Below are 27,042 nucleotides of genomic sequence, written 5' to 3' on the forward strand. Positions count from 1 at the left end.
GAGATCCAACCAGTCCATTCTAAAGGAGATCAGCCTTGGGTGTTCTTTGGAAGGAACAATGCTGAAGCTGAAACTCCAGTATTTTGGCCTCCTCATTCGATGAGTTGACTCATTGGAAAAGACTCTGATGCTGGGAGAGATTGGGGGCAGGAGGAGAAGGGGACGACAGAGGATGAGATGGCTGGATGGCATCACTGACTTGATGGACGTGAGTTTGAGTGAATTCTGGGAGTTGGTGATGGACAGGGAGGCCTGGCTTGCTGTGATTCATGGGGTCGCAAAGAGTCGGACACAACTGAGCAACTGAACTGAACTGAACTGAACTGAACGAATGTAAAGGGAAAAAAAAGTTTGTCCTTTTCTCCTCCTCGAGAATTCCAGACCCCTAATCTCCAGTACTCTTGCCTGGAAAATCCCATGGATGGAGGAGCCTGGTGGGCTGCAGTCCATGGGGTCGCTGAGGGTTGGACACGACTGAGCGACTTCACTTTCACTTTTCACTTTCATACATTGGAGAAGGAAATGGCAACCCACTCCAGTGTTCTTGCCTGGAGAATCCCAGGGACAGGGGAGCCTGTGGGCTGCCGTCTATGGGGTCGCACAGAGTCGGACATGACTGAAGCGACTTAGCAGCAGCAGCAGCAATCTCCACTTTAAAGTGTCTGCCTGGAATGCGGGAGACCCGAATTCGATCCCTGGATCGGGAAGATCCCCTGGAGAAGGAAATGGCAACCCACTCCAATATTCTTGCCTGGAGAATCCCATGGAAGGAGGAGCCTGGTAGGCTACAGTCCATGGGGTCACAAAGATTTGGACACGACTGAGTGACTTCATTTTCACCTTCACTTTCAATCTCCACTTTGAGAGCCCCAGACCCCTTTCTCCTTGGGGACCCTGGACTTCTTATCAATCTGCCTAGGAATTGACTCTGTCAGAATGGTAACATTTTTTGTTTCTCCTGGAAGGGTCTGCTGGTACTAGAGGTTTAGAAAACAGCTTGGGAACTTCTCTGGTGGTCCAGTGGTTAAGACTGAGCTTCCAAGGCAGGGGGCCCAGGTTCGATCCCTGGTTGGGGAACTAGATCCCACATGCTGCAACTAAGACCTAGCCCAGCCAAGTAAATAGGTAAACCTTTTTTTTTTTTTAAGCAATTTGGCAGTGAGTGCCAAGTAAGGCATTTTATTCCCACAAGGAGATGTCGATCCTTTAAGGGCAGCAAAAGCTCAGCTAAAAGGAGCCATGTTCCAGGCCTCCGGGTGAGGTATTGTAGCAATGAACACGACCTCTGGGAAGGCAGGTGCACTGCAGTTTCAGCTCTGGGTGTAAAGCGGCAATTAGCGTATTGAGAGCAATATTACACCATCATTGTCCAGGCGGCAACCAAAGCAATCTTGTGGGTCACGGGCTGGTCTGGGCTAAAAGTCTGTGTCACTTGTGAACAGTGAACATCTGTGTGCAAATTTGTATGTTGAAGCCCTGTTTTGGAGTCCAAACTCATCCTGCTCTCCACGGTACATGCTGACAAATTGAGAGAAGAGGGGTCAGGGCAAGGAATAGCGACTGTATTAGGAAAGCCAGCAGACCAAGAACACGGTGGACTCGTGTCCCAAAGATCCACCTTATCTGAGTTAGAATTCAGGCTTCTTTAATCCTAAAAGGAGAGGGGGTGTTACTGGTTGTTGTGAGAATCCTTTGTTCTTGCAGCTATCCAGGTAAATCTGGTCACCATGTTCCAGTAAACCTCCAACAAGACAACTGTTACTTTCTGTTCTGCAACTTTTAATCTCTATGTGAATGGGAAAGTGCCTTTAAAGGTCAGAGGCTGGCTGGAGACTGGTCTATCACATATATTCCTGGCTCTAGGCAGCGTTCTTATATGTGTGTGTGTGTGTGTGTGTGTGTTTAAAGTAATCTTTATTGATTGATTTTCCCTTTTTTTAGTTTTGAGTGTGCTGCAAGGCATGTGAAGATCTCAGATTCCCCATCAAGGATTGAAGCCTACCATGGTGGCGAAAGTGCCAAATCTTAACCTCTAGACCACCAGGGAACTCCTTGATTTTCCCCTTTTTAAAAGTGTCAATAAACTGTTATTTACAACAAATCATGTGGTTAGTCTGGGACTAGCGTCTACCACCCCTGCGTTAGAGTGGGACCCATAACCTGAATCCATGGGAAATTCCAAGCAACATTGGTTTATAAGGCTACAGAGCCAGCGTGACTGAACACAGGCCACAGAGCACAAGGGTTCGAGCTTAAGGAACAGATTCAACCTGGAGTCAGGTTTGTTCTTCTCTGTACAGCCTGAACCCCAAGCAGGCTGGAACTTGGAGGTGGGAATGATTTCGGATGCAGTCAGGAGCAAACGGCAGCAACCGGCAGCAACCGGCAACTGGAAGCAAGAACTTCGTTTCCCAGACCAGGAGTCCTAAGCCCTGGACCACAGGAGTCAGCAGGTAAGGCTGAGGTTCCTAGTCTTGCCTGCCTAATCAAGAATGAATTCAGGCAAGGAGGCAGAAGGTAAAGAGTAAAGTAAAAAGTTTATTGAAAAGGAAAAGTACATTCAGAAAGGCACAGGAGAGAGCTCCGAGAGAGAGAAATTAGCAACTTTGGGGAGTTTAAATCCTTTATAATAAATCCTTCATAAAAGGGCAGTTTTCTGAGTCTATGTCTTCCCTCAAGCCAATCACCTTACTTTGTCCTCCCTGGTTAATTTGTCTCAGGACCCTCCCCTGGGGTGCGCACGCCCACCCTAACCCAGTTGGATCTTGAAGTGAAGGCTTCTGGGAGGAGCAAGACTCATCATGGCCTGGAATTATCCTCTGACTTTTGATTCCAAGGCTTCCCCGGTGGCCCTGGGTTGGGAAGATCTCCTGGTGAAGGAAATGGCAACCCACCCCAGTATTCTCGCCTAGAGAATTCCATGGACAGAGGAGCCTGGCGGGCTACAGTCCATGGGGTCGCTAAGAGTCAGGCTGTTGTAGCCACACATTCCGGGAAGCAAACTCACTCAGAAGGACAATGCAGATAGTGGAGTGCAGTTTATTACACCGGCGGGCCCAAGGCAGAGTCTCCTCTTAGCCAAGGACCCCAACCAGCATCTGTGAAAATCTTTTATACCCTGTGTGTATGTGTCTGAACCCACCACTCCAAATTCCTTGAGACTTACATAAACCAAGGAAAATACAATCCCAGTAACCCCATCATTCACGTGCTATGTGCTCATGTGCTCAAACAGTCAAACAGTTAGCCAATAATCAATAAACCCGAGGTTATACTCCGATAGATACAGAAAAACTTATGGCCTGTCTCAAGGAAGGGGTGATTAGTGTATGTTTTCTCTTAGGCGATGAGTAACCTAGATACGATCTTCAAGGTTCCCCTGTCTGGAGGGGTCTTATCCTTCTGTTGTTTTCATAGGCACTAAACACAGAGTTCAGAGTCCATTGGAAAGGTAGCCGAGCATGATCAGCATGAACAGGCCTAAGATGGAGTCCAGGCCCTATGAATTCCTTCTTCAAGGCAACTAATAATTTTCTACTTTATTTCTTGACTCCAAGGAGAGTTTCTGCGCGTTTGTAGGGTCTCCTCTGTCAGACAGGGTTTTTTCCTTTCATTGTCTTTGCCGTGATTATTCCCTAGAGATAAGAGACAAAGACTGGCTACTAACCCTGTAAATTCCTTAACTGGAGCCCACCTATCTCTTATCTCAAGAAATGCAAGCAGAAGGGTGGCTTATTGTAGATTTCCAACCTGGAGCCCACCTGTCTCCTACCTCATAAGGGCCACACTCCCTCATGGCGTCCATTCATTCAACAGGCAGGTGTAGAGCTAGGCGCAGATTTGGGCTGGGTGAGTGGATAGGGTGGAGAGGGATCCAGTCTGCCCTCCCCCAGTGGGATCGGCTGCGGTCTGCTCTCTTTAGCCAGGGTCTGGCCCATCCCCCTCTTGGGCATCTTTACTTTCTCTTTCCCTTTGCAGTAACGTCAGGTCCTACCCCATGGAGGGGCCTGGCCCCATCAGAGGCTGAGCTCAGCCAAGAGGGAGGGCCCAGGGGAAGGTGGGTCTGAGCCTGAGGAAGCAAAGCACCCCGGGGGCCCTCCCACCCGGGGCCCTCCTCCCACCCCCGTGCCAAACCAGGAAGGAGGGCGGGCTTCCGCAGAGCCGGCCTGGGAGGTCACTCATAGATAAGGGGTTTTTCTACCCGAGAGTCCTGAGAGAGCAAGTGGAGCCCCTGCGCTCAAGACAAAGGCCAGGGATGCAACCAGCCTACCGAGGCTACAGCCAGATGCCCTGGACCAGGTACTGCTGCCCGCCCACTCTGTCTACTGGGCCCCCTCTCCCGAGGTCTCTAGGGCTGTGTCTCATCCCTCAGCCTCCTTCTCCCTGAAGTCTCTGCAGCTCCAGCCCCGTTCTTTTTCCCCCTCTGGCACCTTTTCTGAAAGGACCCTCTCCCACTTGGAGTCTTTGCCCTGTTCTGGGGAGGGGGCGCCCACTCTTGCTTCTGAACTGGCCCCTCCCACACCTCCCCGCCTCTCTGAGGGTCCTCTGGCCCAGCTCTCAGTCTGAAATGCTGTGGGCCAGTTCCTTTCCCACCTGTGCTGGGCTGCACCCTCTATGAACACTTAGAATTTGGCCAAAGGATGGCTGAAACAGCTGGTGGACTGTTTACAGCACTCCGATCCATTTTCTCTACTGTTTAGACCACTGTAAGCACAGTGTGAGAATACTTCTCTAAGGCAAGTAGAGACATCCCCTCTTCCGAGGGTACCTCAGCTCTGAGCAGAAAAATAAATGGTTTTATTTACAACCATTGGTTTAAGTAAAACCATTAAATGGTTTACAACCTGGCCACACCTTAGGTGACCACGCTTAACATTTATAACTGTACCACGGGTCTAGAATCGAGGAAAGATCAGGGGAAGTGCTCCTGTTTTAAAAGTGAGTAGGAAAGAAAGCCACATCCAAGGCTTCACACGGCTGCAAGGTCACAGATGGCACAGCTGGAGATGGCCTCGTCTGGTTGGGGCCCGGCTCCATCACTTACTGCTGTGTGACTTGGGTGGGCTACTTGCCCCCGCTGTGTCCCTGCTCCCTCCTCTATAAAATGGGCTTGGTTCCCCTGGGATTTGGGGGAGGAGTCAATGAGTTCAGATACAGAAAACACTTGAAACAGTAGCCTGAACCGGTGAATTTAGGTGTTAATCTCGTTGAAAAACTGAAACAACTATTGATATCATGTATAAAATAGATAACTAATGAGAACGGACTGTATAGCTCAGGGAACGCCACTCGGTGCTCTGTGATGACCTAAATGGGAAGGAAATCCAAAAAAGAAGGGATGCGTGTTTGTGTATAGCTGATTTACTTTGCCCGACCGTAGAAACTAACACGACATTATAAAATAACTTTACTCCAATAAAAATTAACACAAGCAAACAAATGCACAAGTGAAAAGTCAGGAATGAATGGAACTGAAATGTCAAAGGATATTATTTTGTAGTGGAGAGGTTTTTATTATTTTTTATGTTTTACTAATGTTAGGCAGGAAAACTGGAGTGGGGATTAGGGTGCTACAGGAAAGAGCAGAGCCTGGGCCCTAGGGGCAGACGTCACCCACCCTGCTGACCCAGCACCGTCTTCTCTTCCCCAGTCTTCCTGTCTGCCAAAGGCAGCAGGAAATTCCCAAGGCCCAGGAGGGTTGCTGGGAAGCAGAGCACCAAGAGCAGCCAGGGCGTTGTGCTCAGGAGACACACACAGCTGGGAGAAATGCCCGGGTCGGAGTGGAGGGGGGCGTTCTCTGCATTTTCTCTTTTCTCTCTTTCGCTCCAGAGACTCCAGCGAACACATGGCACGGTTAGATCCTGAAACCTTCTACTTCCAGTTTTGCAACCTACTCTATGCCAACAGGAGGAACTGCTCCTATATCTGCTACAAGGTGGAAAGAAGGAAATACCACTCACGTGCCTCCTTCGACTGGGGGGTCTTTCATAACCAGGTACAGGCCCCAGGAAACTCTCATCGCATTTATTTGGTGCCTTAGAATTGCAGTGCGGGCAGCTCAGATTTCACGTGCTGCCGGCATTGTGTCCTGCCAGGGGAGGAAAAGCCCGGGAGCAGGGAGTGGATGGCAAACTGCCCTTTTAGGATCCTTGCACAAGTTGTTTTCCCAAAGTTATGACTGGGGGATATAATTACAACTGCCATTCACTGGTTTTCCGACTGTGTTATGTCAGATACTAGGAAAATTCCTTTTGCAGTGCGTCCAGTTTTTATAAAAAATGCAGTTATAGGGACTTCCCTGGCAGTCCAGTGGTGAAGACTCGGTGCTCCCAGTGGGGGCATGGAAAACTAAGATCCCGCAAGCAGTTTGGTGGGGCCTAGATAAAGAAAAGAATGCAGATATAGCAGTGATGGGGCTTCCTGGATGGCTCATGCAGTAAAGAATTTGCCTGCAGTGCAGAAGATGCGGGACACACGGGTTCTTTCCCGGGGTCGGGAAGATCACCTGGAGAAGGAAATGGCAGCCCACTCCAGTATTCTTGCCTGGAAAAGTGCATGGACAGAGGAGCCTGGTAGGCTACAGTCCTCGGGATTGCAAAGAGCTGGACACGACTGAGCGCACACGCACAGCAGTGATAGTGTCCAATGTCTTTGCAGGGTAATCGTTCAAATCTAGTTCCTGTTTCAAAAACGGGATGAAATTTTAGCCCCCAGATGCTGTCCCTCCATCACAGGTATTACAAAGGTCCATAAGCAAGTTGATATAGTGGAAAAAATTGTAATCAGTCCTATGCCATTTGGGGGCTGTCAGGGAATTCCGTGTCTTCCCATACATTTTCCTAAGTCCTTGGCCTGTGAAGTCTCTACTTGACGCTCCTGGAACCTCATACAAGATGGCAGTTGACATCCCACCAGGCTTTGTTTAGAGTCTGCTGGTGGTGGGTCTCTGAGTTGTCATCAAGCTTGGCCTTTAGCTTCGGAGGAAAGCATGTGGGCTTCCCTGGTGGCTTGGTGGTAAAGAATCCACCTGCCAGTGGAGGAGATGCAAGAGATATGGGTTCCATCCCTGAGTCAGGAAGATCCCCTGGAGAAGGGAATGGCAACCCACTCCAGTGTTCTTGCCTGGGAAATCCCATGGACAGAGGAGCCTGGTGGGCTACAGTCCATGGAGTCACAAAAGAGTCGGAGACGACTCAGTGACTTAACAACAAGGATGTGTTTAGGAAGTCTGGTCTATTGTGTTCCAGTGCCGATCAGACCCTAGTAGCTGCTCTGCTAGTTGGGTCCTCACCTGCCACACCCATTCCACTTCTGTGCCTAGGGCTTGGGATCTCACAGGGGAGACCCACAACCTTCATTCTGCCTGTCCCCCAGCTGGTGAGCACGTGGCCAGGTCTCCTGGATGACCACTGCAGCATCAGCAGTGCCTAATAAGTCCACTGCCCTGCGGCTCCTGGGGCAGCATCTCACCACTCCTGCAAAATGTCCCCCACCTGCCTGCAGCCTTTTCAGAACCTACCTGGGGAAGGCAGCTCTCATGGGCTGGGTTGGGTAGGAGTGTGCGCTGTAGCAATATTACCCCATCAAAATATAATCCGAGTCATACGTGTCATCTGACTTTTTCTACTACCCAGTATTCAAAAGATTAAGAGAAACCGATGAAATTAATATTGATAAGGTATTGGGCAATGCAGTCATCCCTCTGTATGGAGCGGGAGGTTGGTTCCAAGAACCCTGCTAACACCAAAATCTGTGGATACTGAATTCCATATGTAAGATGGCATAGCATTTGCATATAACCTACCCACATTCTCCCATATACTTTAGATCATCTCTAGCTTACTTGTGATATCTGATACAATGTAAATGCTACATAAACATTTGTAAATGCAGTGTCTATGTAAGTGAAAGAGGAGAGTGAAAAAGCTGGCTTAAAACTCAACTTTCAAAAAACTAAGATCATGGCATCCAGTCCCATCAGTTGATGGCAAATAGATGGGGAAAAAGTGGAAACAGTGACAGGTTTTATTTTCCTGGGCTCCCAAACCAATGTGGATGGCGACTGCAGCCAGGAAATTAAAAGATGCTTGCTGCTTGGAAGAAAGCATATGACAAGCCTAGATAGTGTATTAAAAAGCAGACATCTCTTTGCTAACAAAGGTCCATATAGTCAAAGCTATGGTTTTTTTCAGTAGTCATGTACGGATGTGAGAGCTGGATTATAAAAAAGGCTGAGCACCAAAGAACTGATGATTTCGAATTGTGCTGGAGAAGACTCTTGCGAGTCCCTTGGACTGCAAGGAGATCCAACCAGTTATTCCTAAAGGAAATCAAGCCTGAATATTCATTGGAAGGACTGAGGCTGATGCTGAAGCTCCAATACTTTGGCTACCTGATGCAAAGAGCCAACTCACTGGAAAAGACCCTGATGCTGAGAAAGATTGAGGGCAGGAGGAGAAGGGGACAATAGAGGATGAGATGGTTGGATGGCATCATCAACACAATAGACATGAGTCTGAGCAAACTCCAGGAGATGGTGAAGGACAGGGAAGCCTGGAGTACTGTAGTCCATGGGGTCATAAAGAGTCAGACACAACTTAGCGAATGAACAAGATGTTATGTAAATTGTTGCCAGCCGGGCAAATTCAAGTTTTGTCTTTTGAAACTTTCTGGAATTTCCTTTTTCTGAATAATTTCAATAGGTGGTTGGTTGAATCCACAGATGAGCAGCCCTCAGATAAGAGAATTGTCTGTGTATCTAAGCTATATACTTATATGAATTTTATAATGCATAACTAATATAAAACTTCATGAGATAGTTTGCATTCTTTTTTGTTCATACTAAGTCACTGAAACGAACTGTGTTTTTTATTTTTAACATTTATTTATTTGGCTGCTCCAGGCAGCATACAGGATCTGTTTTAGTTGCTGCCTGTGGGGTCTAGTTCCCTGACCAGGGATCGAACCCCGGTCCCCTGCATTCAGAGCGTGGAGTCTTAGCCACTGGACCACCAGGGAAATCCCTTAACTGTGTATTTTCACACCTGCCACACAACTCCCTTCACTCGAGCCACACGTCAGATGCTCTGTAGAGGTGTGTGGCTGGTGGGTTCCCTGAGGTGCTGGGCAGCTCTGTGAGCCTCCTAGCAGACAGCACCCAGGGAACCAACCTGGACCCCAGAGGGCGTGGCACGAAGCCGGACTCAGGATACTTGTAGAATGAATGCTTGAGAGGATGGATATTGGAATGAATGGATGAGTGGGTGACTGTGGGAAGGGACAAAAGGAAGAAAAGAAGGGAGGGGACAGATGGAAAGAAGGGATAACTAGTAAGCCACCTGCCTCTGGGACACCAGCCCCTGACTCCTCCTCCTGCTGCCACCCTCACGGCCTGCTCTGCCGCCAAGAACAACCGCGCTTTCCTCCTCCGTCTCTCCCAGGTCTATGGTGGGACTCGCTGCCACACAGAACTCCGCTTCCTGTCTTGGTTCCACGCCGAGAAGCTGCGCCCTAACGAGCGTTACCACATCACCTGGTTCATGTCATGGAGCCCCTGCATGAAGTGTGCGAAGGAGGTGGCTGACTTCCTGGGGAGGCACCAGAATGTGACGCTGAGCATCTTCACCGCCCGTCTCTACAACTTCCAGGAGGAGGGGTCCAGGCAGGGGCTGCTCAGGCTGAGCGACCAGGGAGCCCATGTGGACATTATGTCCTACCAAGGTGAGAGCAGAGGGGGCTGGGGGGCTGGGCGAGGGGAGGTATGGGGGGGCACCTAGAATACCTCCCGAGAAAGAGGGGAGTGGGAGGGGAGCCTGGGGAGCGGGGAGGAGGGCCCAGGGCACAGGGAGAGGGTCAGCAGAGGACAGGCCCAGTTCTGACAGCTCTGCTTTCCTCTTTATCTCAGAATTCAAATACTGTTGGAAAAAGTTTGTAAACAGTCAGAGGAGGCCCTTCAGGCCTTGGAAGAAACTATACAGAAATTATCAGCGGCTGGTTGAAGAGCTTGAGGACATTCTCGGGTGAGGGCTTCTTTAGCCTCCCCTTTACCCCGACCCACGGCCTCCCCCTCACCTCCGCCCACTGTTACCTCCCTTCTCAGCCTCCTCTTCCCCCTGCCCCGGTCCTGCCGGGCCCCTGCCCTTGAACCTTTCCTCAGTCCTCTCTCCTTTCTTCTCCCAGCGTCTCCCTCTCCCCCAGCAAGGGGGCCCCCGCCTCCTCCCATCTCACGCGCTGACCCAACCTTGTTACTGAACTGAACATAAGTGGGTATGAACATGTATACGTGTGAAAATGAGATTTGAAAAACAACCTTGAAGACTGACTTGACTAATCAGAGAACGAGGATTCCTGATGGGAGTGACTGTATTCGTTCGCTAGGGCGTCAGCAACAAAACTCCGCAGACTTGTTAAGTCACTCTGGTGACTTAACAAGACGCATTAATTTTTCTCGCTGTCATGGAGGCTAGAAGTCCAAGACCAAGGTGATGGCAGGCTGGGTTTTCCTGCGGCCTCTCTCCTTGGCCACAGGTGGCTGCCTTCTTGCTGTGTCCTCAGATGGCCTTTCTTCTGTGCGTGACCTCTGGGGAGCCCCTGGTGTCCCTCTGTGTGTCCCAATCTCCTCTGCTTATAAGGACATTGGGGCTTCCCAGCTGGCGCTAGTGGTAAAGAACCTGCCTGCCAATGCAGGAGACGTTGGAGATGCAGGTTCAATCCCTGGGTCAGGAAGATCCCCTGGAGAAGGGCATGGCAACCCATTCCAGTATTCTTGCCTAAAGAATCCTCTGGCCAGAGGAGCCCGGCAGGCTACAGACCACTGGGTTGTAAAGAGTCGGACACGACTGAAGCAACTTAGCACACACAAGGACATCAGTCAGATTGGAGTAAGAGTCACCCTAAGACAGTGGTCCCCAACCTTTTTGGCACCAGGAACCAGTTTCATGGAAGACAATGTTTTTCCACGGACCGGAGGGTTGAGAAGAGGATGCTTTGGGGATGATTCTCATAAAGAGCATGCAACCTAGGTCCCTTGATTGCACAGTTCACAGTAGGGTTTGCACTCCTGTATGTGTGAGCTAAGTTGCTTCAGTCATTTCCAATTCTTTGCCACCCCATGGACTGTAGCCCGCCGAGCTCCTCTGTCCATAGCATTCTCCAGGCAAGAATACTGGAGTGGATTGCCAAGCCCTCCTGCAGGAGATCTTCCTGACCCAGGGATTGAACCCGAGTCTCTTCTGGCTCCTGCATTGGCAGGCGGGTTCTTTACCACTAATGCCATCTGGGAAGCCCTATTTGTGCTTCCATGAGAATCTAATGCTGCCCCTGACCTGATGGGAGGCAGAGCTCAGGCAGTAACGTGAGCGATGGGAAGCGGTTGTAAATACAGATAAAGCTTTGCTCACTTGCCCACCGCTCACTTCCTGCTGTGCAGACCCTTTCTAACAGACCACAGACAGGTGCCAGTCCATGGCCCGGAGGCTGGGGACCCCAGCCCTAAGAGCTTGCTCTTAATTCAATCACTGCCTTCAAGGTCCTATCTCAGTTACGGTCACGTTCTGAGGAAGTGGAAGTGGGGACTTCAGAATATGGATTTGGAGCTCACAGTTCAGCCCCTACAATGACCAAGGGCATCTCTGAGCTGAGCGGGCGCAGTGACAGCAGGATCCTGGTCCTGTGTGTCTCTCTCCAGGTTATGCCCCACCCCTTGACCCTGACTCGTCTGCTTCCATTCTAGACCTTGGTGCCCCCACAACCCCACCCTCACCCCACCATCACTCTGACATCATCACAGTCCGAGCTCACTCTGCTCATTCCTGGTCCCATTCCCACATTGCTGCCAGCGATGAAGCGCTGAGGATGGTGATGGAGAGTGAGTGGGGGCGGGGGGTAGTTAATGGTTAAGTTTACATTTAAATAGGCCTTTAGGGGAAAAGGTAGGATTGGGCACTTGAGAATTGAGATGATCAGAAATTTTCCCAAAAGCAGAACAGAAAGTGGAAGGGCCTCCAGGAGTCAGGTCAGAGACCACAGCTCGGCTGCTCAAGGTAGATCAGAACGTGAGTGTCTGGCCCTGTGATTGCAGAGCCAGCAGCCACATAAACGCACAGAGGAGGAGGGACTCGGTGGAGATTCCAGAAAGGGTGGCGGGAACGATGGCAAGGGGTAAAGAGAGTAAGCTCCTGATGAGCTGGGTTTCTGGGCCACCAGAGGCACAGGAAGGACCGGCAAGTAGAAAGCTGTTGGTTTGGAATCTGTCATAAAGTCCTCATGGAGAAGGTCGGGGGTCCCACTCCTCTTGGCATCTGGCATGAATTGTCAGTGGCAGCAGATGCTTGTCCGTTTGCTCTCCCCTCTTGTTTGCACTGCTGCCTGGGGGTCCTGAGCAGAGTCCCGGGGGGTCCCTGGCTGCTTCAGCTCATCTGCCTCGATGCCCTCCCTCTTGGTGTTTCCTTCAAGGAGGGAGGCACAGACGGACACAGCTGTGGATGACACACGTCCTGATTGTCTCCAGCATTGAAAGGGCCCCAGTGGCCAGCTCAAAATGCCCCGCTCCTGGCACGCCTGCATCTCGGCCCATCCCCGGCAGCTCACGGGGATTTCTAGGGCCGGGGCTGGAGGATTGCTGTCATTAGGGAAAGGCCAGCAAAGGGTTTCAGACTTCTTGTCCACCCTTCCTGCTTCTCAGGCCAGGGGTGACTTAGCTCTGAGTCTGACCAACACTTCAGTGTGCAGATCTGATTAGTCTTCCCAGAAGGACCCAGATCATTCTAGACTTTTCCATTGGCTGTGACCCTGGACATTAGGACAAAGGGAGGTAAAGGGGACAGCATTCTTATAGATCCTCTAACTTCCTGCCCAAGGTCTTGTTACCCCCGAGGCCACACCAGGGCCTGTGGGGCAGAAGGGGGTGTGTGCAGGGTCCGAGAGCAGTGAGATGACAAGCTGGGAAAAGTTAACTTAGGAGTTGCATCTGTGTGCAATCTGGACCGGAGGTGGCCGCGACTGCTCTAAGACCTCTTCCCTAGGTTTCCCCTTTCCCCAGAGCTACTTTTTCATCTGGAGGTCTTGACATGACAAGGTAAGCAGGCAGCTTACCCTTTCTTTTGTACCCACCCTCCACCCACTCTTTTTAATGGAACAATGGGGAAGCGGGAGGAGGGAGCCAGGCCAGGCTGCCTGGACAGCTTTCCAGTTCTTTCATATTTGCTGTGTGACCTCGAGAGACTGTCTTAGCCTGTCTGTGCTAGGACCTCATCTAAAATGTCAGGATAACGATCCTCCCTGCTTGAGGCTGTCGGGGCGCTGGGGTGGCTGATGGTGCACAGATCTGCCCAACACAGGGCTGGAGATGAAGATCTGTAGTGCTGACCCCCAGCCCTCCTTTTCCATCCTGCCCAGAGTCTTGCCAGGGTACTAAATGACAACAAAGTACCAAGCCGGGGTGGGTGGAGAGAGCATCAGCTTGCCCCTCCCCCAGTGGGAGCAGCCTCTGTCCTGCTCTCTACAGCCAGGGTCTGGCCCATCCCTCTTGCTGGCATCTTTACTTTCTCTTTCCCCTTTGCAGTAATGTCGGTCCTGCCCATCCATCAGAGGCTGAGCTCTGCCAAGAGGGAGGGCCCCAGAGAAGGCGGGTCTGAACCCAAGGAATCAAAGCACCCCGGGGCCCTCCCACGCCTGGTGCCAAAACAGGAAGTGGGTGGAGCCTCAGCTGAGATGGCTGGGAGGTTGCTTTCAGATCAGGGACTGTCCTAAAAGCAGGGGTCCTGGGAGTGTCTATGACCGAGGGCTGGGCTGGGTCAGGCCATCCTGGGCAAGGAGCTTGCGTTTGGACTCCCGGAACCAGGTAAGTCAAGAGCCCGGGAGGAGGAAGAGGATGGAGAAAAAGAAAACCAGCCTAGGACCTCCTGCCTCAGCTTCCCCAGGCCAGAAGGGCATCTGCCACTCAGAAAGCTGTCGGGGAACATTCTCAGATAAGGGACTCTCCCAAGGCCAAGGGCAGCCTGCTGAGAGGGAGGTGGAGCCAGAGCGCCCAGTGCCAGGGCAAGCCGAGACTGCCAAGGGGGCTGGAGCCAGGCTGTGGGGACCAGGTATCGATGCCAGTTCTCCTCTCAGCCTCAGGCTCTGCCACCATCCACTCCCAGCCCTGGGTTCTCTCTCTGGCTCCTTCCCTGCAGGGCTCCACTTCTGTTCCTCCTCTTGCCTCAGGCCTCCCAGCCTCACCTCTGCCACAGCCTGTCTGTCTGTGTCCCTGGCCATCTCTGTGTCTGGCCCTGGCCATATCCCATAGACATGGCCCCCAGGTCTTCCTGAAGCTTTTTGTGCACCCTCAATCCTAGACTTTAGGTTCAAGGATGATTGAAACAATGTCTGGAGTCAGCTACAAAAGCATTTTTGTAAAACTTTATTTTAAAGGCACAATTTTGCAAAAGAATACTCTCATTTCTGCTCTGTGGAGGGAAAACTCTCCAAGATAAGAAGATAACTCATTTCCCATGAAGACAGTACCAAGTGTGAAAAATTCAATTGATCTTTAAATACTTCTTAAAGGTTGTTTCTGTCACACCTACAGTTTTAGCTAGTCAAGGTCAAGGTGCAACATATGTGCTATGAAGATAAGTCCTCTCGTCTGAAATGTGAAGGGTCTAAGCCTTGAGTTGTCTGGGTGTCCCCAGGACTGGGGAGTTTCCCAGAACACGGGGACTTCAGGGCTAAAATCAGGAAGACTCTGGGCAGATGGGGCAGTGGTTGTCTTAGATGTGCTGCAAATGGGATTTCCCTTCTGATCTGGCCTCCAGTTCCCCTCACCGGGAGTATGAACTTCAGGGGAGGTCAGTGGTGGGTAATGAAGGGTCCCAGTCCAGAGGTGGTCTCTTTAGCAGTTGTTCTCCAAATCCACCTAAAGTTTTACTGATTAACACGAGGCATATTAGGTTTCCATTGATGAGATAGGTTTCCACTGGTGAAATCTGTGGCTTTGCTAATTAGAATAACAGACACCAGAAATGGCTTTTCATTGGTGGAACTGGTGATATTTCAGTGAGTCAGCTGGAAATATGGCAGAGCTTTTCCACCCTTGTAGGCAGAGTGTTGCAACCCGGGGTCTGGGCTATGAGGGCATCCTTGGTTTGGTTCCTGTGCCAGTTCCGATGCTCTGAGGTCACCTGTGTCTGACGCGATGATAGGCCAAGTGACATTACCGTGGGTGGAGAGTCCAAAAGGACGGTGGTCTGAGGCCATCAAGCCTCCCAAGCTTGTTCAGGCTGGCATCTGCTTGGCCTTGGGTGTCCACATGTGGTGGGGCTCTGGCCAGAGCGTACCTTCATGCACCTCCCTGGGTCTGGCAGGAAGGCTCCTGGTTGTATCCACCTGCTTCAATTTGTGCAGAGCCAGCAGCATTTATTGAAAAAAAATGGGATTTCTTGAAATCCCATGAACAGAGGAGCCTGGCAGGCTACAGTCTATGGGGTCACAAAGAGTCAGATACGACTTAGTGACCAAACAACTACGAAGCCCTGGGGGTGTCTGGTCTACAACTCATCTCCTCTGGCCTCAGGCACCCTGATCAGATTCTGATCAAGATACGGATGCTTGAGGAGTGTGGGGTTAATGGATGAGTGAGTGAGTGAAGGAATACCTAATGAAGGAAAGAAGGAGGTTCTTTCCTTGTGCTGTGGGCAAGCTCACATACTAGAACCTCGTGGTTCTGCATTTCCACGTGGGCTGGGCCACTTTGCAATGTATTACATGAAGGAAAGCAAGGTACAAAACGAAATACTTTACAGAGTACAAGCATAATGGGCGGGGGAGAAAAAGCTAAGTGAGTGCTTCCACCAAAGGTGTCTGTTGCAACACACCCTTGGTGACAGCAGTTTTTCCTGGTCATGTACCTCTGTGCTCTTTGTACAGACTAAAGTGTGATACACACACCTCAGCCAGGAGCACAAAGAGTTAACAGACAAACACCAGCTTCCATCCCCCCATCCCCCAAAGAGAAAGGGTTCTGACATTAGACATGGGATTGAGGTGCTTGTGGGACCTACACAGAGGGGTCTGGAGCTCAGGACAAAGATGTGAGAGCCGAGGAAGGACATGCCGTGTTCAGTTCTCGGGGTGCCCCCGCCCTACCCTAGCCCAGGCATCCTGCCTGCAGTGTCCTCTAGCGTGGGCTGGAGTGGGGGGGGGTCTCTTTCAGGCCAGAGGTGGGAGGTGGTCTCTGAGGTGGGAGAACTCACCCTCTTCCGTCTCCCTCCCCGGTCCCCCTGGTCAGCCAAGAAGGAAGAGACCCTCCCATACCTCCCCTTAAGGGCCCAGGCGAGCCCAAGGAATTGGGTTCAGAATGTAACCCAGCCTAGGGTGGCAACAGAGAAAGAACGCTCTCTGCATCTTGGATTTTCTCCTTCCTTGTTGCACAGAAACACGATGAATCTGCTAAGAGAAGTTCTGTTCAAGCAGCAGTTTGGCAACCAGCCCCGGGTCCCAGCACCTTACTACCGGAGGAAGACCTACCTGTGCTACCAGCTGAAGCAGCGTAATGACTTGACGCTTGACAGAGGCTGCTTCCGCAACAAGGTGCCAGACGGGTCCTCTGGGTACAGGGCCGGAAGGGGCTAACCTCATCCATGCAGGGGAAATCGCGAGACTCAGCAGAGTCTGAGTTAACCCAGCTTCCCAGGAACTCTCCACCTTCTTCCCCATCCCAGGCCACCACAGAAGGCCTTCCTTCCAGCACAAAGTCTTCCTGCTCCTCTTTGAGAAGTTCATGTTTTCTCATCCTCCAGGTCTCAGCTCAGTCATCACTCCGGGAAGCCAAGCGCTCTTCCAAGGACTGAGCACCTAACCTCACCTGCAAGATCTCCATCACATTTCTGCCTTTCTGCTCATCTTTCTACCTGTCTGTTCTTCCTCTCTTCCTCCCTGACCTGCTCCTTGGTACTACCCTCAGGTTCAAACATCTCCAGACAACCTCCTGATTGTGTCCAAACACCAGCTCACACTCTACCTGGTGGCTCAGTGGTAAAGAATCCACCTGCCAATACAGGAGATGCGGGTTTGATCCCTGGGTTGGGGAGATCCCCTGGAGAAGAGAATGGCAACCCACTCCAGTATCCTTGCCTGGGAAATCCCATGGACAGAGGTGACTGGTAGGCTATAGTCCATGGGGTCACAAAGAGTTAGACACGACTTGGTGACTAAATAACTACGAAGCCCTGGGGGTGTCTGGTCTACAACCCGTCTCCTCTGGCCACAAGGACCCTGATCAGATTCCGGTCAAGATACAGATGTGTGGAATTAATGGATGAGTGAGTGAGTGAAGGAATACACAATGAACAAAAGGAGGTTCTTTCTTTGTGGTATAGGCAAGCTCACATCCTAGAAAGTTCACAGGATAGAGCCCCTCATCCCCAACTTCACCCTCCATGTGTGACCTCTGGCCTCTGCCTTCTAACCAGCCCTTCCTGCTCTCTGTCTTATACCCTCTCCAGAAGCAGCGGCATGCAGAAATTCGCTTTATTGACAAGATCAACTCACTGGATCTGAACCCGAGCCAGAGCTACAAAATCATCTGCTATATCACATGGAGCCCTTGCCCGAACTGTGCCAATGAGCTGGTCAATTTCATCACCAGGAATAACCACCTGAAACTGGAGATCTTTGCCTCCCGCCTGTACTTCCACTGGATCAAGTCATTTAAGATGGGGCTGCAGGATCTGCAGAACGCTGGGATCTCAGTGGCTGTCATGACCCACACAGGTAGGAAGAGAGACAGAGCTGTCAGTGCCCTGGAGGTTCTGCAAGTTCCAGGAGCGAAAGCCACTGCGTGGGAGTGGGAGAAGAGGGGAGGCTGGGCAGGAAGGACGCAGGCCCAGTTGGGACTCAAGGGGTGATACCACCTGGAGGGGAAATTCCAGGGACAGGAATAGAAAGAAGGGGGAAGGAAGGAGGAAACCTGCTCCTCTGCCCTCAGGGCCTGACTCTGCTTCTCTCTCTCATATCTCAAGAGTTTGAAGACTGCTGGGAACAGTTTGTGGACAACCAGTCAAGGCCCTTCCAGCCCTGGGACAAGCTGGAGCAATACAGTGCGAGCATAAGACGAAGGCTCCAGAGGATCCTAACGGTGAGAAGCCAGCCCCAAAGCAGGTCCCCGGCCTCTCCCCGACTCCCTCGCCAGCTTCAGCCTCCCCACTTCTATCATCTGTCCTCTGCTTGCTGTCTCCCACCCCCCACTCCCTTCTCTTTTCTCATGACACCTCCTTTTGGCTCCCTCTCCCAGGCGTTTGCAGTTCCTTCCATGTCTCTCTTGATAGATCCTTTTTGTTTGTTTGCTTCAGGTCTTCTTTGTGGCTTCCCTGATGGCTCAGATAGTAAAGAATCTGCCTGCAATGCAGGAGATCTGGATGTGATCCCTGGGTCAGGAAGATCCCCTGGAGAAGGGAATGGCTAGCCACTCCCATGTTTTTGCCTGGAGAAGTCCATGGACAGAGGAGCCTGGCGGGCTACTGTAGACTATAGTCCACGGGGCCACAAAGAGTCGGACACGACCGAGTGACTGACACTTCTTTGTGGCACACAGCCTCTTAGATGCCCTGCAGCATGTGGGATATTAGTTCCTCTACCAGGGTTCGAACTTGAGTCCCCTACATTGGAATGCAGACTCTTTATCACTGGACCACCAGGGAAGCCCCTTAATAAATTCTCCTTAGCTCTCTGTTTCCCTCCAGGCCTCCAGGGCGCACTTGCCTCAGTTCTTTTCCTTTGCATTTCTAGTCCCTGCGTTTTCAGCATCACCTCTCCTCCCCTACCTCCCTCACACTTTCCTGCCAATCAAAGCTTTCTCATTCCTCTCTCAACAGGCCCCAATTTAGAAAAGATCTTCAGAGGCTTGAGCATCAGACTCTCATCCCTTTGTCATTACGGAGTGACTCAAGATGACAGTTCCTGGGGCATCCCAATGCTTCATGAACTGCTGACTCTCAGGATCGAGGAACAAGCTCCACAGGCAAGCCGCACCCTTGCCCAAGTCCAGAGATCTTTCTTCTGTTTTCTAAGTGGGAAATTTTTTTTAATTGAAAAAAATAGTAATAAAGACAATTTGAAAGTCTGTAAAACTTTACTTTCTAAAAGGGTTACGTAAGGGTTCGTCTTTCCTTCATTAAACGATGAGTACAAAGAACTTTAGTGCTACAGCTCTAGGGAAAAATTTGCTCTAGAATTCCTAGAAGAGTCTGGAACAGTGGGACCATTTTGTGATTCAACTATGCTCTATTCCTTCTCTGTATCTAACATTTGCCTAAATAAATAAGATAAGGACTTCCCTGGTGGTCCAGTGGCTAAGACTCCTTGCTCCGAATGCAAGGGGCCAGGGTTTGAGCCCTGGTCAGGGGACAATGAGATCCCACATGCCACAACTAAAGATCCTGCAAGCCGAAACCAAAAGACCCCATATGTTACAACTATGACCTGGCACAGCCAAGTAAAACAATAAACCAAATATTGTTAATAAGCAAAGTAAAACTTTATTGCATGAAGTTGACCACAGCCTTGACTGGGGAAAGAGCAGACTTGAAACTGTTTTCCCGTGTTCTTGGTTGAAGCAACAGGCATTCCTGGAATGCTGAAATTCCTGACACAGGAAAAACATTTAATAGAAAGATGTTGGATGGTTCACGGAATCTCTAGGAAGGACGAGGAACTAGATTTGAAGGCTTCACTGCCAGGAAGCCTCCAAACTATGCTGCTAGCTGGTCTAGTGGCCAGGACTGCTGGTGATGGCATGCTTCACCCACAGCAGCTGGATACTAACAAAGAATCCCTGCTTCGACTGCCCCCACTGCCAACAGTCCCATCAGGATGGAGGAAAGGGACAGGAAACAGTTAAAATAAATAATGAATACAGCATAAGATGAGAAGAGTAAAATCTAATGTATTACACTGAATGTGAACAGAGGGGCTTCCGTGGTGGCTCAGGTGGTCAAGAATTTGCCCGTAATGCAGGAGACCTGGGTTCGATTCCTGAGTTGGGAAGATCCCCTGAAGAAGGGAATGGCAACCTGCTTCCGGTATTCTTGCCTAGAAAATTCCATGGATAGAGGAGACTGGTGGGCTACAGTCAATGGGGTCCCAAAGAATTGGACACAATTGAGCGACTAACACAACACAAAATGTGAACAGAATAAATATTTCCACACTGCTTACAAAAAAAAAATACTCTTTAAGTGATAGAGCTTGGAAATAAAGGGATGAACAAACAGACAAAGGGATGAACAAAAAGATATCAGGCAAATTAAATTTTATACAATTAAAAATTTTTAAAAATAACAGCTAAAAAAGAAAGCTGAGTGCCAAAGAACTGATGCTTTTGAACTGTGGTATTGGAGAAGACTCTTGAGAATCCCTTGGACTGCAAGGAAATCCAATCAGTCAATCCTAAAGGAAATCAGTCCTGAATATTCATTGGAAGGACTAATGCTGAAACTCTAATACTTTGGCCATCTGATGCAAAGAACTGACTCACTGGAAAAGACCCTGATGCTGGGAAAGATTGAAGGCAGGAGGAGAAGGGGATGACAGAGGATGAGGTGGCTGGATGGCATCACTGATGCAATGGACATGAGTTTGAGTAAGTTCCAGGAGTTGGTGATGGACAGGGAAGCCTGGCATGCTGCAGTCCCAGTGGAGAAATATCTCCAGAAAGAATGAAGAGACGGAGCCAAAGCAAAAACAACATGGAGATGGCAAGAGTGAACATTGACATTTTAGGAATCAGTGAATTAAAATGGACTGGAATGGGTGAATTTAACTCAGATGACCATTATATCTACTACTGTGGGCAAGAATCCCTTAGAAGAAATGGAGTAGCCATATAGTCAACAAAAGAGTCTGAAATGCAGTACTTGGATGCAATCTCAAAAACGACAGAATGATCTCTGTTCATTTCCAAGGCAAATCATTCAATATCACAGTAATCCAAGCCTATGCCCAGACCAGTAATGCTGAAGAAGCTGAAGTTGAAAGGTTCTATGAAGACCTATAAGACCTTCTAGAATTAACACCCAAAAAAGATGTCCTTTTCCTTATAGGGGACTGGAATGCAAAAGTAGGAAATCAAGAAACACCTGAAGTAACAGGCAAATTTGGCCTTGGAGTACAGAATGAAGCAGGGCAAAGGCTAATAGAGTTTTGCCAAGAGAATGCACTGGTCATAGCAATCACCCTCTTCCAACAACACAAGAGAAGACTCTACACATGGACATCACCAGATGGTCAACACCAAAATCAGATTGATTATATTCTTTGCAGCCAAAGATGGAGAAGCTCTATACAGTCAGCAAAAACAAGACCGGGAGCTGACTGTGGCTCAGATCGTGAACTCCTTATTGCCAAATTCGGACTTAAATTGAAGGGAAAACCACTAGACCATTCAGGTGTGACCTAAATCAAATCCCTAATGATTATACAGTGGAAGTGAGAAATAGATTTAAGGGACTAGATCTGATAGAGTCCCTGATGAACTATGGATGGAGGTTCACGACATTGTACAGGAGACAGGGATCAAGACCATCCCCAAGAAAAAGAAATGCAAAAAAGCAAAATGGCTGTCTGAGGAGGCCTTACAAATAGCTGTGAAAAGAAGAGAAGCAAAAAGTAAAGGAGAAAAGGAAAGATATACCCATTTGAATGCAGAGTTCCAAAGAATGGCAAGGAGAGATATGAAAGCCTTCCTCAGTGATCAATGCCAAGAAATAGAGGAAAACAATAGAATGGGAAAGACTAGAGGTCTCTTCAAAAAAATTAGAGATACCAAGGGAACATTTCATACAAAGATGGGCACAATAAAGGACAGAAATTGTAGGGACCTAACAGAAGCAGAAGATATTAAGAAGAGCTGGCAAGAATACACAGAAGAACTGTACAGAAAAGATCTTTATGACCCAGATAATCACGATGGTGGAAACACTCACCTAGAGCCTGACATCCTGGAATGTAAAGTCAAGTAGACCTAAGCTAGTGGAGGTGATGGAATTCCAGTTGAGCTGTTTTTAATCCTAAAAGATAGTGCTGTGAAAGTGCTGCACTCAAGATGCCAGCAAATTTGGAAAACTCAGCAGAGGCCACAGGACTGGAAAAGGTCAGTTTTCATTCCAGTCCCTAAGAAAGGCATTGCCAAAGAATGTTCAAAGTACTGCATAATTGCACTCATGTCAGTTCAGTTCAGTTGCTCATTTGTCTCTGACTCTTTGCGACCCCATGAACCACAGCACGCCAGGCCTCCCTGTCCACCACTGACTCCTGGAGTTTACGCAAACTCATGTCCATTGAGTCAGTGATGCCATCCAGCCATCTCATTCTCTGTCACCTCCTTCTCCTCCTGCCCCCAATCCCTCCCAGCATCAGAGTCTTTTCCAATGAGTCAGTTCTTTGCATCAGGTGGCCAAAGTATTGGAGTTTCAGATTCAACATCAGTCCTTCTAATGAACACCCAGGACTGATCTCCTTTAGGATGGACTGGTTGGATCTCCTTGCAGTCCAAGGGACTCTCAAGAGTCTTCTCCAACACCACAGCTCAAAAGCATCAATTCTTCGGGCTTTCTTTATAGTCCAGCTCTCACATCCATACATGACTACTGGAAAAACCATAGCCTTGACTAGACAGACCTTTGTTGACAAAGTAATGTCTCTGCTTTTTAATATGCTGTCTAGGTTGGTCATAACTTTCCTTCCAAGGAGTAAGCGTCTTTTAATTTCATGGCTGCAGTCACCATCTGCAGTGATTTTGGAGCCCAGAAAAATAAAGTCTGACACTGTTTCCACTGTTTCCCCATCTATCTGCCATGAAGTGATGGGACCAGATGCCACGATCTTAGTTTTCTGAATGTTGAGCTTTACGCCAACTTTTTCACTCTCCTCTTTCACTTTCATCAAGAGGCTTTTGAGTTCCTCTTCACTTTCTGCCATAAGAGTGGTGTCATCTGCATATCTGAGGTTATTGGTATTTCTCCCGGCAATCTTGATTCCAGCTTGTGCTTCCTCCAGCCCAGCATTTCTCATGATGTACTCTGCATATAAGTTAAATAAGCAGGGTGACAATATGCAGCCTTGACGTACTCCTTTTCCTATTTGGAACCAGTCTGTTGTTCCATGTCCAGTTCTAACTGTTGCTTCCTGACCTGCGTATAGGTTTCTCAAGAGACAGGTCAGGTGGTCTGGTATTCCCGTCTCTTTCAGAATTTTCCAGTGCAGGGGCCCAGGTCTTGGTCCCTGGTCAGGGAACCGGTTTCCACAGGCTGCAACTAAAGATCCCACGTGCTGCAGCTAAGACTCAATGCAGCCAAAGAAATATTTTTTTAAAAAAAGAAACAGAAATTAAGGAAGCAATCCCATTTACCATCACATCAAAAAGAATAAAATACTTAGGAATGAATCTACCTAAGGATGCAAAAGACAGATACTTGGAAAACTGTAAGACACTGATTGAAGCTGAAACTCCAATACTTTGGCCACCTGATTTGGAGAGCTGACTCATTGGAAAAGACCCTGATGCTGGGAAAGATTGAGGGCAGGAGGAGGAGGGGATGACAGAGGATGAGATGGTTGGATGGCATCACCGACTCAATGGACATGAGTTTGGGTAAACTCTGGGAGTTGGTGATGGACAGGGAGGCCTGGCGTGCTGCTATCCATGGGGTCACAAAGAGTCAGACACAACGGAGCAACTGAACTGAACTGAAGACACTGGTGAAAGAAACTGAAGATGACACAGATGGAAAGATATACAGTGTTCTTAGTAATATTGTTAAAATGAGCACGCTACTCAAGGCAATCTACAGATTCAAAGCAATCACTATCAAAAACCATACGCATTTTTTTTATAGAAATGCAATGAATAGTTTTAAAATTTGTGTGGAAATACAACAGACTCTGAATAGCCCAAACAAGAGTCTGCCTTCCAATGCAGGGTTCAATCCTTGGTCAGGGAACTAAGATCCTACATGCCTTGGGGCAACTAAGCCAGCACAGCAACTCAAGAAGTCAGTGAGTCTGCATTCACTGCAGCCTGCGCTCCACAACTACAGAAGGCCTTGCACTGCAACAAGAGATGCCTGAGTGCCACCACAAAAACCCAGTACAGTCAAAATTCAGAGAAAAAAGACAGAGAGAAACAAAAGCTTTTAATAATAAATGTGAAATATGTATGCACCAAGTTGAGCAGTATCCGCCCAAATTAATACTCTTCCCAGGACCTCAGAATATTGTCCTTATTTGGAAATAGAGTCATTGCAGAGATAATTATGTATGGTCAGATCACACCAAAGCAGGGTGGACCCTTCATCTAACACGACTGGTAGTCCTTTAGGAAGAGGAAAGACACAGATTCGCATGGAGAATTTCATGTGGGGACAGAAGTGGAGGCTGGAGTAATGATCTACAAGCCCAGGAATGCCAAGGGGTATCAGCACAGCACGAGAAAAAGGCCCCACCTGGAGAAGCCATGGGAAGGAGTCTTCCCTAGCATCTTCATCGGATTCTTTACCCCTGCGCCGCCTGGGAAGCCCAGTCACTAGCTCATCAGACCACTATTTGTAGACACTTACATCGGACTGGTTTCCAAGGCTGCCATAAAAAAGTACCGCCAATGGGGTGACTTTGAGCAACAGAAATGTATCCTTTTACACTTCTGGAGAGCAGAAGTCTGGAATCAAGGTGTGGGCACAAATTAGTGATAACTAATTTAGAAATATTTGTGTGTGTCTGGTATGGGGATGCTATTCACAACTGTGATAAAATTTATGGAATGCCTAGCGTGAGTCTGAAGATGAGATATGTGGTGGTTTAGCTGCTAAGTCGGCTCTGACTCTTGTGACTCCATGCACTGTAATCTGCCAGGCTCCTCTTCCTAGGCAAGAAGGCTGCAGTGGGTTGCCTCTTCCTGACTCAGGGATGGAACCCTCGTCTTCTGCATTGCAACTGGATTCTCTACTGCTGAGCCACCAGGGAAACCCAAGAAGAAATATGTACACTTTATGAACAGAATTGCAACAATATAATAAAGGACATAAAATAGAGCTACATGAAGTGAAGAAACATTTAATGTTCCCAGGGAAAATATTTTACTTTTCCTTCTCTTCAATAAATTCAAAAGAGTATTAACAAAGATTTCATTTGGAATTCTTACATAATTTGACAAATCCAATTCTAACCTCAATATGGAAAGAGAAAAATCTGCAGGAATAGCCAAAATGATTCTGAAAAAGAACAACAATGTTGTGGAAAGGGGAATTGCCTTGTCAGATATTTAAAAACTTTGAACATATTAAATGTCAAACATACCCTAAAGCTATAGCAGCCAACTAGGCTAAAATTGGCCAAACTGATAAATTTTGAGCTTTCGAGCAAGTTGTGATAATAATGGATGACAGTCATTAAATAAAATAGGGAACCCTGAATCCATACTAATATAAATAAATGTTAATAACTACATTGAATGTGTGATGAGGAATTGGATTTTCCATAGTTTCAAATTACAGGCAGACTTCGTTTAATTGCGTTCCCCTTTTTTGCGTTTCACAGGCACTGCATTTTTTACAAACTGAAGGTCTGTGGTAGCCTGCGTGGAGCAAGTCTACAAGCAGTGTTTTTCTTACAATATTTGCTCACTTCGTGTCTCTGTGTCCCATGTTAGCAATACTTTCAATATTTCAAAGGTTTTCATTATTATTTTGTTATGGTGATCTGTGATCTTTTTTCTTATTATTTTTAAAATCTATTTTTAATTGGAGGATAATTGCTTAACCATGTTGTGTTGGTTTCTGGTCGGTGATCTTTGACATTACCATTTTAATTTGCTTTTATTGTTTTGTATTTGTAAGCTAAAGTGTGTACTTAAATTTTTTTTTGGCAGCACCATGCGGCATGCAGGATCTTAGGTCCGAGCCCCTGCAAGTGGAAGTGTAATCTTAGCCACTTGACCGCCAGGGAATTCCCAAGGTATGTACACTCTTAAAAAACATAATGTTACCGCACACTTAGTAGCCTACAGGGGAGTGTAAACAAAACCCTTATATGGGCTAGGAATCCAAAATATTCTTGCGACTTGCTTTATTTCAGTATTCATTCTATTGTGGTAGTCTGAAACCAAATCTGTAATATCTCCAAGGCATGTGTGAACCTTTCCCAGAAATGGTTATTAATTTCAAAGCAAAAGAAGTAACTTCACAGTGGAGAAGCCTGGCAGGCGCCTCCTTAATCAAATAAACTGGACAACATGAGGAACGGCACGCGGATGGGGTACCATGACAACACAGGTCACTTTTGTGATGTTCCTGCTGCAGATGCAAGACCTGAACCTAATCACAAGTGACGAAATAAAATTTATATAATAGGGCGGGACGAGAAAAATTAAAATTTTCTCTGTGTGTGTGTGTTTGTTTGGGCCTCCGCCTTCCCTCCCTAACTTGCAATATGCATCTGCACTACACATTAACCAGAGTTTCTCAAAGAAAGGAGTGCCTGCTCAACCATAAAGATCAACTTTTCCCCTTTCTTCAGACGCTGGCAACGTAACTTCGTAAAGAACAGCACTCTTTCCCAGCTCTGCAGGGGGTCATGGTGACTCACTGCTCACTTTGTCCAGGCTTACCTGGATTTATGTATCCTCGGTGAACTTTATGTGAAATAGCAGTGTGTCCCTTTGACGTAGGGTCCTTTGTCTTAAAAATGTAAACATCTCTGCCCTTGACTTCTAATTAACAGGCAGAATAATTCTAAGAGCTTTCTGAGACTCTGTTCCCCAGGTTAAAATCCTCTGTTTGGCTCAATTAAAATTCCCCCCCTTTCTTCTTAACTTGAGGGTTAACTGAATTTTCGTAGACATGTGTGAAAGTCGCTCAGTCATGTCTGACTCTTTGCAACCCCATGGATTATACAGTCCATGGGATTCTCCAGGCCAGAATACTGGAGTGGGTAGCCTTTCCCTTCTCCAGGGGATCTTCCCAACCCAGGGATTGAACCCAGGTCTCCCGCATTGCAGATGGATTCTTTACCAGTTGA

The 27,042-nt window shown here is 48.4% G+C and overlaps 2 protein-coding genes across 2 annotated transcripts; both read left to right on the plus strand.

Moving 5' to 3' along the window:
* Window positions 1-4,157: 4,157 nt before the first annotated feature.
* Window positions 4,158-10,351, plus strand: APOBEC3Z2 (apolipoprotein B mRNA editing enzyme, catalytic polypeptide-like 3B). The gene is made up of 4 exons (NM_001346123.1): window positions 4,158-4,299; window positions 5,830-5,995; window positions 9,441-9,720; window positions 9,905-10,351. The coding sequence occupies exons 1-4, from the start codon at window positions 4,256-4,258 to the stop codon at window positions 10,021-10,023; spliced, it is 609 nt and encodes a 202-aa protein (NP_001333052.1). The 5' UTR covers window positions 4,158-4,255; the 3' UTR covers window positions 10,024-10,351.
* A 3,340-nt stretch (window positions 10,352-13,691) lies between these two features.
* APOBEC3H (apolipoprotein B mRNA editing enzyme catalytic subunit 3H) lies at window positions 13,692-19,103 on the plus strand. Its single transcript, NM_001346124.1, has 5 exons — window positions 13,692-13,840; window positions 16,410-16,566; window positions 17,481-17,748; window positions 17,997-18,112; window positions 18,849-19,103. The coding sequence occupies exons 1-5, from the start codon at window positions 13,773-13,775 to the stop codon at window positions 18,858-18,860; spliced, it is 621 nt and encodes a 206-aa protein (NP_001333053.1). The 5' UTR covers window positions 13,692-13,772; the 3' UTR covers window positions 18,861-19,103.
* Window positions 19,104-27,042: the final 7,939 nt, after the last annotated feature.

Source organism: Bos taurus, chromosome 5 (assembly GCF_002263795.3).
Source record: "Bos taurus isolate L1 Dominette 01449 registration number 42190680 breed Hereford chromosome 5, ARS-UCD2.0, whole genome shotgun sequence".
Taxonomy (NCBI): Eukaryota; Metazoa; Chordata; class Mammalia; order Artiodactyla; family Bovidae; genus Bos; species Bos taurus.

Coding starts and splice junctions, on each gene's coding strand:
- APOBEC3Z2 (NM_001346123.1), top strand. CDS start 4,256: ATGCAACCAGCCTACCGAGGCTACAGCCAGATGCCCTGGACCAG. Junction 5,996..9,440: donor GGGGGGTCTTTCATAACCAG/GTACAGGCCCCA, acceptor CGTCTCTCCCAG/GTCTATGGTGGGACTCGCTG. Junction 9,721..9,904: donor GGACATTATGTCCTACCAAG/GTGAGAGCAGAG, acceptor TCTTTATCTCAG/AATTCAAATACTGTTGGAAA.
- APOBEC3H (NM_001346124.1), top strand. CDS start 13,773: ATGACCGAGGGCTGGGCTGGGTCAGGCCATCCTGGGCAAGGAGCTTGC. Junction 13,841..16,409: donor GTTTGGACTCCCGGAACCAG/GTAAGTCAAGAG, acceptor CTTGTTGCACAG/AAACACGATGAATCTGCTAA. Junction 17,749..17,996: donor GGCTGTCATGACCCACACAG/GTAGGAAGAGAG, acceptor TCATATCTCAAG/AGTTTGAAGACTGCTGGGAA.